This window comes from Equus quagga, chromosome 9 (genome assembly GCF_021613505.1).
Source record: "Equus quagga isolate Etosha38 chromosome 9, UCLA_HA_Equagga_1.0, whole genome shotgun sequence".
Taxonomy (NCBI): Eukaryota; Metazoa; Chordata; class Mammalia; order Perissodactyla; family Equidae; genus Equus; species Equus quagga.
The window spans coordinates 41,683,120-41,697,387 of record NC_060275.1 but is presented as its reverse complement, the minus strand read 5'-3'; the positions used below and the strand labels follow the sequence as shown (position 1 = coordinate 41,697,387).

General features: G+C 38.1%; 1 protein-coding gene across 1 annotated transcript in view; it reads left to right on the top strand.

Annotated features, from left to right (window-relative positions):
- The window catches only part of DSG4 (desmoglein 4), a 44,075-nt gene extending 31,246 nt beyond the window's left edge, over positions 1-12,829 (top strand). Inside the window, exons 12-16 of the mRNA XM_046671397.1 lie at positions 1,465-1,770; positions 5,080-5,219; positions 5,366-5,429; positions 6,771-6,979; positions 9,255-12,829. Coding sequence (XP_046527353.1) covers positions 1,465-1,770; positions 5,080-5,219; positions 5,366-5,429; positions 6,771-6,979; positions 9,255-10,022 — 1,487 coding nt within the window. The 3' untranslated portion in view covers positions 10,023-12,829. The remainder of the gene's footprint in view (positions 1-1,464; positions 1,771-5,079; positions 5,220-5,365; positions 5,430-6,770; positions 6,980-9,254) is intronic.
- Positions 12,830-14,268: the final 1,439 nt, after the last annotated feature.

Here is a 14,268-nt window from a genome sequence, read left to right as displayed (position 1 = left end):
TTAGATACAATAGAATACAAAAACTAAAGTATATAAAGTATGAAGATCCCAAGGGAGTATGTGTGCTTGTGCTAACTGTTGCCATGTGAAAAGGAAGGCCTGATGTCATTAAAAACTGAGAGTAAATTTCAGGCAATATAACACAATACACTTTGTGAGTTTTTTCCCGAAACGTTAAATGTATAACAGAAAATGAAATGCTGTGAGAGGACCTCATTCGGGCTAAGATAGCCCCCTAATCTCATATTAATTTGGGGAAATAGGAAAGATTTGGGGAGGTGAGGGTGGTAGGACAGGGGTCAGAATGCAGAGCCCAAAGTGAGAGGAAAATACTTCTCACCTCTCTGAGGCCACCAAGCTCCTCCATTCACAGAAAGGAGAAACCCTAAAATAATGCCAGGGAAAAAATGCCACCACTAAGGGCTTAGTCAAAGGAGGAAATCAGGCAATTTTTTTTCACCATAAAACTTTTTAGCTCTTTTCCACAAAACTACTTTAATTTTAAAAAGCTAAGCACATTAAAACAATTCCATTAAAATCAAGACAACTCTGACTACAACTTCTCCTATTAGCCCAATATCCCATTCTTAAATAGTAATGTCTAACCACTTTTTCCTCATTCAGATCCTAGATATTATGATAAAAATACAAGAAAAAACGTTCAACATGGAGGTTGGCAAAGGTATTCAAATGATACTATAGATTTGTCAGTAAATAGTATAATCATATTCAGATAATATTCCTAGAGCCCTGTTTCAAGGTTGGTGTTGAAGAACAGAATAAACTTTCACCTAATATGCTGTGGCATTGCTTTATTCAATTCTTAGTGCACAGGTTACATTTTGGTAGACATAGCTGGCTTATCATATAGCTAACTGAAAGTAACAAACCATAATAATAATAATTATTGAGTGTTATGGATTAATAATTACCATTCTTGATTTAGGTGTAAATTTAATCATCTCTAAACATTCCTTGGGTTGATAAATTTCAACCAATGTTTTAAGCAGTAGTTTCTATAAAAATCAATAGGCAATGACAGCACAAAGAATTAGGAAAATAATAGTTAGAATAATTTTAAAGGAAAGGGCAGCAATTTTGAATAAGAGATAAACAAGTCTTAAGGAGAGTATTTTTAATCTGTAATCCTAAATAGAAGACTTCTAATATTTCCCTTCAGCTCAATATTCTTCATTCATTGGACAAATATTTATTAAGTGCATATTACAGGTCAAGAATTTTGCCCTAGAAATAAGCAGCAGGGTCCCAGCCTTCTTTGTAGAAATACCAATCTGGCAGGAAGCACTCTCGAACAATTAGTTATAAATGTTAAAAATAAATAAATAAATAAGTAGAGGGAGCTCTGTGACTAAGGGAGCATAAAAAAATCAGGCCTTAAGTTAATCTTGGTTATTAGGAAGGGTTACCCTAAAGGAATTTTAATTTATTTCTCTTTCTTTTCAGCTACGTCTGCGATCTTGACAGCTGCACAGAATTTATCTCACAAAATTTATGAAATCCCAATCCTAGTGAAGGACAGCTATAACAGAGAGTGCGAATTGGCACAGATAGTGACTTTACAGGCCTGCGATTGTGACAACAACCACATATGCTTGTACGCCACTACCACAGGCATCTACACCGGGCACGACAGCTCGGTTACTGGTGACATAGATGGGCTCGTCACTGATGACCAAACTGGAGGTTCAAATGTTGGTCTCGGACAGACAGGAATTGGCATGATGGTGCTGGGCCTCTTACTGCTGCTTCGTAAGTACTGGATTAAATCCCTCTTTTCAGCAGTTCTTCAAAATAAGAATGTAACCAGGCTCACTGGAATGGCTAGGTTTATTTGGACATTTTTATTTGGTATCTATAGCAATTTTCATGGAAATCTAGAAATAAACAATGGGACTGATAAGGGCATGTACTTGTTCAACAATGATAACTAAGGTCTAGGGTTAATGAGGTCATCACGATGGGAAACACGTGCAAATCCCGAAGTACAATACAGCGGAGCATAAAGTAAATCCTATAATGAAAATTTCAGCAAACTGCTTTAAGAGTAGAAAGGCAGAAAGCACTTAAGTCCAAGTGGGAAGTTTGGGGAAGTCTTTATGGAGGAAATGGCTTTGACACAGGCCCTAAAAGCTGAGGATTTTCTTAGAAAGAAGATGGTGTGTGGGGAAATCTGAAAGGCAGTCCAGGACAAAGGAACAATGCAAACATAAAGAGAGAGAGGGATGGAAGGGCGGAGCATCCTCAAGAAGTGGAGAGGCTAAAAGGCAGGCTGGGATCCACCATAGGAAGGTTCACGTTAGGCTGAACATTCTGGGCTTCAGTCCACAGGCAATGAGGAGTCAGTGAGGACATGTGAGCTCAGGTGACCTGCTCACTCTGGTGTCGTAGGAAACAGGGACAAGAGCCTAGAAGGGAGAATTAGCCTCTGGGCTCTGGATGAGTGTCAGAACTAAGATCATGGTCACAGGAATGGTGAAGCCATTAAGCAAAAATTTCAAAAAGGATCCTTCTCTTCCTAACCCATTTTTTAAAACATTAGATCCTCAGGGGAGAAAGGCTTCATGCATAGGTTGCCGTGGCCACTCTTAGATTTTGCGGAGATCAAAAATTGGATTCAAAAATTAAAGATGACAAAATTCTTCAAACTCTAATATTAATGTTTTCATGAAGAAATACAAACTAAAACATTATCATTTTGAGATATAAAAAAATAACTGACTTTTGGGCAGACTTTCTTTCTTAAAATAATCCAAGTTTTCAAGGCTATACAAAGATCATGAGCAATTCTGATAATGATAATAGAGATATTTTCCCAGAATACGACTCAACAGCAACTGAGTAGAGGAATCAGCTTAACTTGAAGTCAGTGGTTCTCAACCCCAGATGCGGATTAAAATCTCTTGGAGGTCTTTAAAAATTACTCATGCCCGGCTGGCCCCGTGGCCGAGTGGTTAAGTTCGCGCGCTCCGCTGCAGGCGGCCCAGTGTTTCGTTGGTTCGAATCCTGGGCGCGGACATGGCACTGCTCATCAAACCACGCTGAGGCAGCGTCCCACATGCCACAACTAGGTGGCCCCACAACGAAGAATATACAACTATGTACCGGGGGGCTTTGGGGAGAAAAAGGAGAAAATAAAAATCTTAAAAAAAAAAAAAAAAAAATTACTCATGCCCAAGCAAGAGTACTCAAGATGAGACCCAAGCACAGGCATGTTTAAGCCCTCTGGTGAAGCTAATGTGCAGTTCAGGATCAAAAACCGAGAAGCAGCTGGCTAGCACTCAAAATTTCATGACTCTTCCTTAACCAGGCCAAGAAAGCATGACCATTGTTAAATTGACCATAGAATAGAAGGGGAAAATGCTTGCGGGCAAAGTCACTCATTCTCATGGAGGAGCCCAGGGTCTCCTGCAGTAGAAAGGACAGTGTGATGGTGGGACGAGGGATCTTAGCCCAAACCTTATACTTCCAAAGGGCCTCAAATTAAGACTTTTCATGTTAGCTCCAAATGAGATACAGTAATTATATTTGGTTTGTGCTGAAAACTTGCATTTCTTTTATTGGATAGTGCCTTTGTTAGACAGAGCTTGTGTCCATGATGAGGCATGACGCTGCACACATCTAAATTCACAGAAACAGTGTAGGTGGGGCAGCTGTCTAGAAGCTACCAATTCTAGTCCTTTTCTTTTTCTTTTTTTTTTTGAGGAAGATTAGCCCTGAGCTAAGATCTGCTGCCAATCCTTCTCTTTTTGCTGAGGAAGACTGGCCCTGAGCTCACATCTGTGCCCCTCTTCCTCTACTTTATATGTGGGACACCTACCACAGCGTGGTTTGCCAAGTGGTGCCATGTCTGCACCCAGGGTCCGAACCGGCAAACCCAGGGCCACCGAAGTGGAACGTGCACACTTAACTGCTGCGCCACCGCGGAGCCCCATCTAGTCCTTTTCTAGGAGGCTCTCTGGAAACGTATAACTTGACCTTTCACTGTTCATGGTGCAGATGGTAAAACTGCCAAATTAACACTTTTAATAACATCAAGAAAAGCCCTGATTTAGCAACTTTGATATTTTTTTATGTACTTCTAATTAACCCATTCAGTGGAATGCATGTTATAGTAGGGAATTAGACAAATATAAAAAGCAACTAGAGTGGACCCAAAGAACTAAACTGAGTGTATACTAGAACCTTAGAAAACTTAAGAAGTGTCTATATTTATGAACTAAAGTATAGAATTGAAATAAAGTTTCCATTATATTTTGTAGACAAAAATCTTAAAATAATAAATGTAAAAAGCCCAATTAAATCTAGTGGATGATATTTGATTGATTGCTTTTAAGTATAAATATAATAAGGGTTGAAAAAGGGTCCTATCCCCTAGGTCCTATAACTGAATCCTGTATCCAATCCTCCTGCTTACATACATTATGTGTTTAACTTATATGTGTGTATATGGTGTTTGGTTACGTGGGTTTGTATATATTGGCTTCTATATGGATATGCAAATATGTATACATACACACAGAGATGGTCTATGTGTAAACATATGCATATCCAGGTACCTGCATATATACATGTTCCCATGGAAGTAAATACATGTGTATTCATGAGTATACACATATATACAGTCTTACCAATACATAAACATACACAAACGATTTTATGTGTATACATGCACATATATAAATGCATATGCATATACATGGAGGAGTAGGAATCAGAAAATGGGATGTGTATCCTGGATCTGCTACCAACCAGTTCAGGAGTCTTGGACTAGAGGGAAGAAAGGACCTTACTTTCCTATTTTGTCAGTTAAAAACACACAGATTACACGATCTCAAACTCCCCCCATTCCAGCTCTAAAGCTCCCTGTGACTTGGTGGTTTTGTATTTATAAACATGGATATGTATACTCAATCCTTTAGGGAAAAAGTGATGCTTTCTTATCTTAAGTTACCCTTTCAGTTCTAAATGTAATGCCACACTTTCCAAAAAATGATAAATACAATGACTTCCTAAATTGAGCAATATGTGTTAACTATTCCTTTTCACTTCCTTGGGCAGTGTCACCACTCTTGCTGCTCATATGTTGCTGCAAACGAAGGCAGCCAGAAGGCCTGGGGACAAGGTTTGCTCCTGTGCCAGAGGGGGGAGAAGGAGCGATGCGGTCTTGGAGAGTAGAAGGGGCCCGTCCTGAGGACAGGGTGAGTGGATGGTCACTTTCCAGAGAAGCGCGGGGTTTCAATGGAAATCAAGCATGTCTTGACAATTGTACACTACACAAAAATAAAAAGATGTCAATTTTTAATATGCAGCATTTATTTTAAACATCCTTTCTTTTTCTTTTCAGGATGTATCAAATGTATGTGTACCAATGACGGCCTCTAACACCCAGGATCGTATGGATTCCTCTGGTCAGTGGACACGAAAATCTGCTTTCCTTTTTAAAATTTGAAAAATTATTCAACCAAAGTTCATGTACAAACACCCAATTTAAAAAAACCCAGCATATCTGCCAATCCTCCTTGGACAATAATTAGAGGGAAAGTTACATGTTTGAAGTGGCCACCTTATCTTTCTGTCTTAAACTACAGGCGGTGAAATATGGCGTTGCAGTTAAAAGAGAAAACTCTGGAACAGAATGCTTGAGTTTGATTCCCGGCTCTGCCACTCCCTAGCAATAAGTCCTTGGGCAAGACACTCAACCTCTCTGGGCCTCAATTTCCTTATCTTTGAAATTGCATTTATGATAGTATCTACTTCCAAACGTTGCTGTGAGACGTAAACGAGCATATATATATAGACACATATATATCTATACACACACATACACATACATATACATATATTATGTATGATATATAATATACATATATTAATATGTTATATATATTATATATGTATGTATATGTGTGGTGAGTGTGAGTGTGTGTGTGTATCACAAAATATACTTAAGAATAGTGCCTGGCACAGAGTAATGCTACTATAGCCATTATTTGTAATACAAGCTGTCAAAAAAACAAAGAAAAGCAAAAGCAGCAAATGTGTTCTTCTAACAATACACTGAGGAACTTATCTTAAATTCACACATGCATCTGCCTCACCAGTCTTACCCTCTCCTAATTTACCAGTTCCACACACACCTAAGAACTTTGAAAAATACTCAGCTATTAAGCAACGATTGAGCAAAGTAGAGAAGTTGCCCAATTCTAGAGCAGACATGAGATTTCTCAGTGATGGTTCCTTAGTATCCCAAGCTGGCCTCTGGACGCAAAGAGCCTCAGGTGACCGCACACTCCCATGAAAGCCAGCTCTCCACCAAGCACCAGAGTGAATGAGGACTATGAGTTGCAGTTTCTGTAAGGCCATGGCTGGCCTTGCCTTGGAGGGTTGCAAGCCCTCTCAGACAGGCCCGGCAGCTTGTCAGAGGGAGCAATGGAAGGAACTGCTGCAGGCACAGAAGCCTAGTTTCTGCTAGCTAGTTCTACACCTTTAAATCTAGGGGTAAAGTTTGTGCAAATGTCAGAAGGCCAGGTCTGATAGCTGGCTCCCCCTGTACGTTTCCTTACTTTTATTTTATGAGCAAGCCTGGAGATTGTGGGTATAATTCAAATTGCTCCTTACCTAGCATCCCAGTACCTACTTTTTGTTGTATGGTGATGGTGGTGTATGACAGACAGCAGCTGGCAGTGTTTTACACAGATAAACAATGCAGACAACCCAAGCCCTGTTATACGAACACCCTCTCCTTTCAGAAATCTACACTAACACCTACGCGGGCGGAGGAACTGTTGAAGGGGGTGTATCAGGAGTGGAACTCAATACGGGTCTCGGGACAGCCACCGGCCTGGTGGCCGGAGGAGCAGCGGGAGCAGCCAGGAAGAGGAGTTCAACACCAGGGACGCAGAGGGAATATGCAGACACCGGCCTGAACGTGGCCTTCTTGGACAGCTATTTCTCTGAGGTAATTCCCTTGCACACAGTTACACAAAATAGTCACGAGACTGAATAATCACAATGGCAGTAGGTTCTTCTGAAATATATTCAGTTATTGTTAACTCTATCCCAATCCTGAATAAAAAATATTTCACTTCTCCTTAAAATACAGAAAGAAAATTTGCTGAAGCATTCCATATTCAATTGACATAACACATCTTAATACTAGCATCTCTCATCATTCTCCAATCCCTTTTTCCATTTTTCTGTCGTCTGTTTTCTTCTGGTCTTCCCATTTTGTTTCCCATAGCAACGGCAAAGCAGGAGGATCCTGATCAAGAAAAAAAATGTGTGTTCCAGTCCTCTCTTTCTGATGTCCCTGCTCTGCAGTTGTCTCCAATAGAAAGGAGAAAAAATTAATTGAAAGACAGCACAGGGGAGGGAAGAGAGTGGTGACTTACGAACAGAGCATCACCATAACTTGGTGACATATCAGGGCCTAGAACCCAGCCTCCTATTCCCTAGCCAGTGTCCCACCCATGACATGTCCCTCACTAAGAGAAGGGATCACCAGTCTGTGAGCATTCCAAAGAGGACAGCTCCAGAGGCATTGGGTTGGCCTAACACGGTAGCACAAATCCTCTAGTGAATTCCTATTTAGCACATTTATTTCACCTAATTAGCTGTCTATTTATCTCACGTTTCAATTAGCCTGTTTTACTCCCTATACGGTAATTCATGTTTCACCACTGCTCCTGACAAAAAATGCTAAGGATGTTGTTGTAATTGTAAGCTCTGTCTTAAAATTGGTGATTACCAATAGCATTGCAGACTGTGCATGAATAGTATTGATTATTTAAATGAGTGATCAATACCACTAAACACATTCAACAAATGGACATAAATTATATATGTCATAGAAATGTCATAGAAATTATATTTAATGAATCATTCATAAAAATCACACTAATAGTAAAGGAGCTTTACCATTAATGTCAAAATTGCACTGATTATTTTTTCCCTAGGTTACAATTGGTGCTCTCTAGGACAAATAAGATCAAAATGTATTCTCCTTTCTCTGTGGACACTGAGGTCATCCTTCCTCAAACATTTTAGGTCTCCATTTTAAAAAAAAAACATTTAGGTCTCCGCTTGATTTCAGAGGTGGTGAGCGCAGCCTCTCTGCCAGGTGAAGACTCTGCTTTACAATACCAGCGCTTCCTCCTGCCACTTTCCACACCAGCACCAGCCACCCAGCAGCTAACTTGTGCCCCAGGCAAGATAGGGTTATCCTCCTACTGAGGTGTCATTTAAAATATTAAACAGTAAAGTTTTAAGGTAATATCCAACTCATGAATAATTGATTTCAAGAACCAAAATCACTCATTTCTAATGGTAGAATTTAGACTCTGGTACAGACCAGAGGGAAAATATATGATGTCGTGTGAAAAGGATAGCTCTATTTGAAGTTGTATTCTACAGCTATTTGGGTCTTGGGCATGTCATTCACCCTCTCTGGGCCTTTGATTACTTATTTATAAAATAAAGAAGGGATCAGATTATATGAGGTGATTTCAGATGGTGATGAGCAGGCCTGATGGGATTTTGGGAACTCACCAAGGGCCACAGCAGGTGAGGGAAAGTGGGGAGAGAGCTGGCAGGTCTCTGCTCTGCCCCACATCCCCTTCAAACAGAGAAGTTCCACTTTAATCCATTCAACATGTCAGCTCCTACCTAGGATTTCATTTAAAGGGTCTGTCATTAAAAATAATTTGAAAATCATGGCAGATAATGTCTTAGTGCCTTCCTCCCATTAACCCAACTCCAGAGACAACCCAGCTCTCTTCACTCAGGCCATGTAAAACTTCCCTGAACGTTCTGACAGACATCTCTGAAGCTCAGAGATATCTACATCTTTATACATGCTTTTATTCTAAGTTGATCAAATCTCTCTCCTTAAATAAATATTTTTAACATAAGTAATATATTTATTTCTAGACCACCTGAGAAACAAAAGACTATAAATCCAAAAGACTAAAACATTATCTTTGATTCAAAATCTGAATAAAATGTAGAAATTATGATTTATTAGCTTTCAAATTTATTCAAATTCTATGCACCATTAACGCACACTGACCACCTCTAAAAATTCCAATTCTTTAGAAATATAGCAGAGTCAGTGTTTTTCTCAGTTCAACCCATAAAATCTTCTTTGATCAAACGTCTCTAAAGCTTTGTTATTCTTCTTTGATTATTTTAAGAGAAAAGAAACTTCTAATTCCCTATTTTTCTTCTAATTTTAGAAAGCATATGTTTATGCAGATGAAGATGAAGGTCGACCAGCAAATGACTGCTTGCTCATTTATGACCACGAGGGAGCAGGGTCCCCTGTGGGCTCCATTGGTTGCTGCAGTTGGATTGTGGATGATTTAGATGAAAGCGACATGGAAACTTTAGACCCAAAATTTAGGACTCTTGCTGAAATCTGCTTAAACACAGAAATAGAACCATTTCCTTCACAGCAGGCCTGTATCCCTATCAGTACTGACCTCCCTTTACTTGGACCTAATTATTTTGTCAATGAATCTTCAGGGATGACTCTCTCAGAGGCTGAATTCCAGGCAGAAATGGCAGTACCTGAACCAGTGGTTCACGGGGATATTGTAGTGACTGAGACTTACACTACTGCTGATCAGTGTGCGCAACCCACTACAATTGTTTTTGATCCTCAGCTCGCACCCAATGTTGTAGTAACCGAAACAGTAATGGCACCTATCTATGATGTTCAAGGGAATATTTGTGTCCCTGCTGAGTTAGCCAACACACACAATGTCATCTATGCTGAGAGAGTGCAGTCTAGTCCTGGTAGGCGGGACGTGAGCAATAGTAGCATGACTGATGGCTGTGTGGGACCTATGATGAGTGGCAGTATTTTGTTAGGGCCAGAAATTCAAGTGACACAAATGGTGAGTCCAGACATTCACATAAGCCAAACCATTGGTTCCACATCTCCAATGACATCTCGACACAGAGTAACACGATATAGTAACATACATTACACCCAACAGTAAGTGCGTGCTTTACGGTCAGTATTCTACACAGAGAACTTGCACCTTTTAATCACCAACATATCCATCAAAGATGTATCATGGACTATATTTAACATTTTAACAGTCAACAAATATTCTAAGTTCAATGCCACTCTTTGATTCTATCTTTTGGGGGGTAAATATAGCTAAGCACTTTAGATAAGCCTTTTTTAATTCTTTCTGATTTTAAATAATGCACAAAAAAACTTGAATAAAATGTGTTACATCCTTTGATACTTTCTAATAGCACTTAACTCCTAAGGTGAATCTTAGAGGCCTTCACGCCTATAGAACTGGTCACGCAAACCAAGATACCCTTGCTCTTGGAGGCTGCAAAAGAAGTCTTATCTGTATTCACCAGTCATATTTATCTTTAGGGAAATATTTCTATTAAAATTTTTAATTGAAAAAGTGAATTAAATGTACATTTATGAAAGGAAATTGAAAAGGAAGATGGAGCATCTATCAGAGATCTGAAGTCATTGGTCTCTTCAAACAGTTTCTCAAGATATCCAATATTTAGAGCATGCTTAATATAATACCAGGAAAGAGGCTGCGAGCTGAATGCGTCACTGAAAATGGTTCATCGAAAGGAATTATATATATATGTATAGATATGCATATATATGCATATACATAAATCAATATGGATGGATTTTATTGCACTTTATTGATTTATATCATTAACTATAAATTAATTTAGAATAGCAAAAAAAATTATGACATTACAGTACAAACAGTTCTTAGGGAAGTATTAGAGTTTTCCCCCCTTACAGAGAATTTTTTTCCTAATCTTGCTAATTATGCCAGAAAACCATATGAAATATGGTTTAATCAGTTTCATTGACCTGAGTCACAGAGTTTTCTTTTGGCAACCAGATTTTCTCCAAAAGCACCTCTGTAATTACGCATATATTCAACAATTTTACTTAGAAGCTACTATGTGTTGAGCACTGGTCTTGGTTCTGTGAATATATAGGTAAAAAAGACAGACATGATTTCTGTCTTCATAGAACTTCTAATTCATTTCTAGACTTAAAATAAAACTCTGGGGATATAGCCTTGAGTTCTTATCCAGAATAATTCACAAAATATTTAAGTCCATTACCAAGTCGCATTTTTCTTTTGAACCCTGTTACTTACGTTGAATGACTGAAATGGAAATACAGGCAGAGGTTGCTTATTTTTAGTAGGCATAAAACTGGCTTGAGAAAAAGAAATTCTAGTGAGATAGTTTTATTTAATTCTTTAAAATATGTAAACTATGCAGCAGTAACTATAATGTGACTAGTGAGATAATGTAAATGAAATAAACTTATTTTCAGGGCTTATTCCTTTTGGAAGGAAATAATTGTAGTGTTTCTTGCTTAATTTTGTTCCTTTATAAATAAAACTCTTGTGGAATTTGGGGCATCTTTCGCCCAATTCTTTTATTTTACAGAAAAGGAATTTAGAACTAGAGAGGTTAAATGACCACAACCAGGTAGTTGTGGTACAAAACCTTGAACTCATTGCTCCAGTACTCTGGCCAGTGTGCTTTTCAATACCGTAACTTCAATATACATGGAGAGGATCCAATTTGGCCCGTTGCATGATCTTTGTTATTTCCTAATTGGAAAAAAAGCATCTCTCAAAAAAACAAAATAGGTTTTGTGAAGTTTAAGTACCAAATGGCTGAAACACCATAATGCCCAAAGGTTATTTATGTTTTCTAATCTTTTCCAAATTATATGCAATGCCGGTCGTTACAGTCATTCCTTACTTTAGTTGTTCACAACCAAGGTTTCGCTCCATTTCATTACTCTGTAATTTTGCTGAAATCCATAAGATAGCCAAGGAGCATTGGTGCTATGGTCATTTTAACATTCAATCAACAACCAGCCATGTAACATCTTGTATGGATTTGATCCTGTCACATATCTTGCTGTGGATATTTCTTGAAATTTGCATTCTATTAGGCCAATAATTCTAAGAATTATGAAACAGTGAATAATTAAATATAAGGTGCTAATGGGATTAAAACTGAAAATACTATGAGATCTGAGAAATGAAGAATAAAACAGTACCAAGCATTTAACTGATTAAAATTTTAAAAAGAGATAAAACTACTTGTGAGAAGACTAAGAACATTTTTCTGTTAATCTTTTCTTCTCTCTCTCTATCAGTATGCAAAGATTTAAGGGTGCTTCCAGAAGAGGAAATCTACCTCTGGTGGATGGCTTCCTCCACATTATCCATGGAAACAAGACCAGAACCATTTCATTATCTCTCTCAACATTATCAGTGAGGAGGAGCTCCTCCATCATTCCAAGATGATCAGTATCACTCGCATATGACTCAAGCCTCTGAAACTGGTGCATTTTAAAAACATTATCTCAAACAAATTAGAAAGCACTTCACTGCTTAAGAGTTAGTGTATTGCTTTATCTAGGAGATAAAGATGATACAGCATTTATGTTAGGGTTTGAAAAGGAACCTAGAAGCCCAGGAAATGAGATTTAGTAAATAAACATAATAGCGTATAGTTTGAGTCTTATCTTCTGCCCCATGGAATTACTTGAAAGGATAGCATTATTAAATGAATAAATGAGTTCTCTTAGAGAAGTCTTATCAGGTGAAGGGAAAGGATGACATTAAGAAGACAGAGTATTTATAAACTTGTTTCAGAAAAAAGCTATTTTTTAAAAAACTCCCTCTTTTGGATTAGATATTTCTGATTACAATGTATTACTGAATGTAATAATGTTTTATATATTTCTGCAATAAAAAATATGTGATAAGACAGAAAACATTTCATCTTCTCTTTGGTGCATGTAGTACAAACAGATTCAAAAAGTCTTTTCCCATTGTGTTACTAGGTGATTATTATCTTTATCATTATGTATCTAATATAGGAGCATGGATTCTTTTGTCAGTAGAAATTCAGAATAATTCATTTATTAGTCAATCTTGGAATTTCTCAAAATAATCATTCTTTTATTGGTAAATGCTCACTATAAACTAACAAATCAATTGAATAAACTCCAGAAATTGTTAAAGATGTTATATAAGTTATAGAATTAAATATTCTCTCTTCCTATTGGACTTAAATTCAAGGAAATTATTACTACTGTTCCTGCAGCAGAGGCACCAATTTCTGTTGAAATAAGGAAATAATAATTAATTTCAATTAGGGGAATTGACGAAGGCTCCTTGAAGATGGTGAGATCTGAGCTAGGCCAACTAGAATTTTGTCTGACAGGGATTTCGAAGGCATAAAAACCAAAAATACAGGATATATTCAGAGAATATTAAGTAGTCAGTCAAATTAAATATAATAAAAACAATGTCTGAAGTAAAATAGGAATTATAAAATTATTATATATTCAGCCATTTTATATGATGCTTGCTGTACTAATTACTCAAAAAATATAACCCTATTGAATTCTCAAAACAACACTATGTAGAAAGACTTACACCCATGTCATAGATGAAGACACTAAAGCTGAGGAAAATTGTTACTTTTATGTTAGAGCTTAAGTGAGTAGCAGAGTTAAAATTCAAACCCAGGACAGCCTCACTCCAAAGACCTTATTCTTACTCATCAAATTCTTTTGACTTAATTCTGGAAGGATATGTGAGAGGCAGGTTTTAGAGGATCCTGAAGCCCACTAGAGATTTGGATTTCACTTGGTAGAAAATGGGGAACCAGTGACATTTTTGGTGCTGGTGAATGGCCAGGGCCTATTTTATGAGACAATACTGGGGCAGCCCTCAGGAGTCCTCATGACAGTTGCTATGCTATTGATCACCACGACACAAAGACACCCCCGTGGCCGGATCACTGAAGTAGAGAGCCTAATATGGTGGTCAGGATCTTCTGAAACACCAACATTCCAAGGCGAGCTCGCTGGCCTCAAAGCTGGGGAGGGCCTCTAGATCACCGCTGGGGTGAGCAGGGCCATGTTGCATTACCTAAAGTGACTCTAATCAATCATTCTACATGTTAATCAAATTGTTTGTACATTGAATGCCCACAACGTTTCATTACATGAGGTGAGGTGTACGGATTATTTGCAGTTTCTAGATTAAGGCATACTTTCTCATATCTCTCTTACTCTGCAAGGGGAACCCTTGGTTCCCTAATTAGGAGCCCTCTTCACTGCCCTCATCTACTTAGATTTTCCTACTCACCTCTCAACACTCACCTCAAGCATTGCCATTTCTTGGGAGCATTTCTTGATCTCTT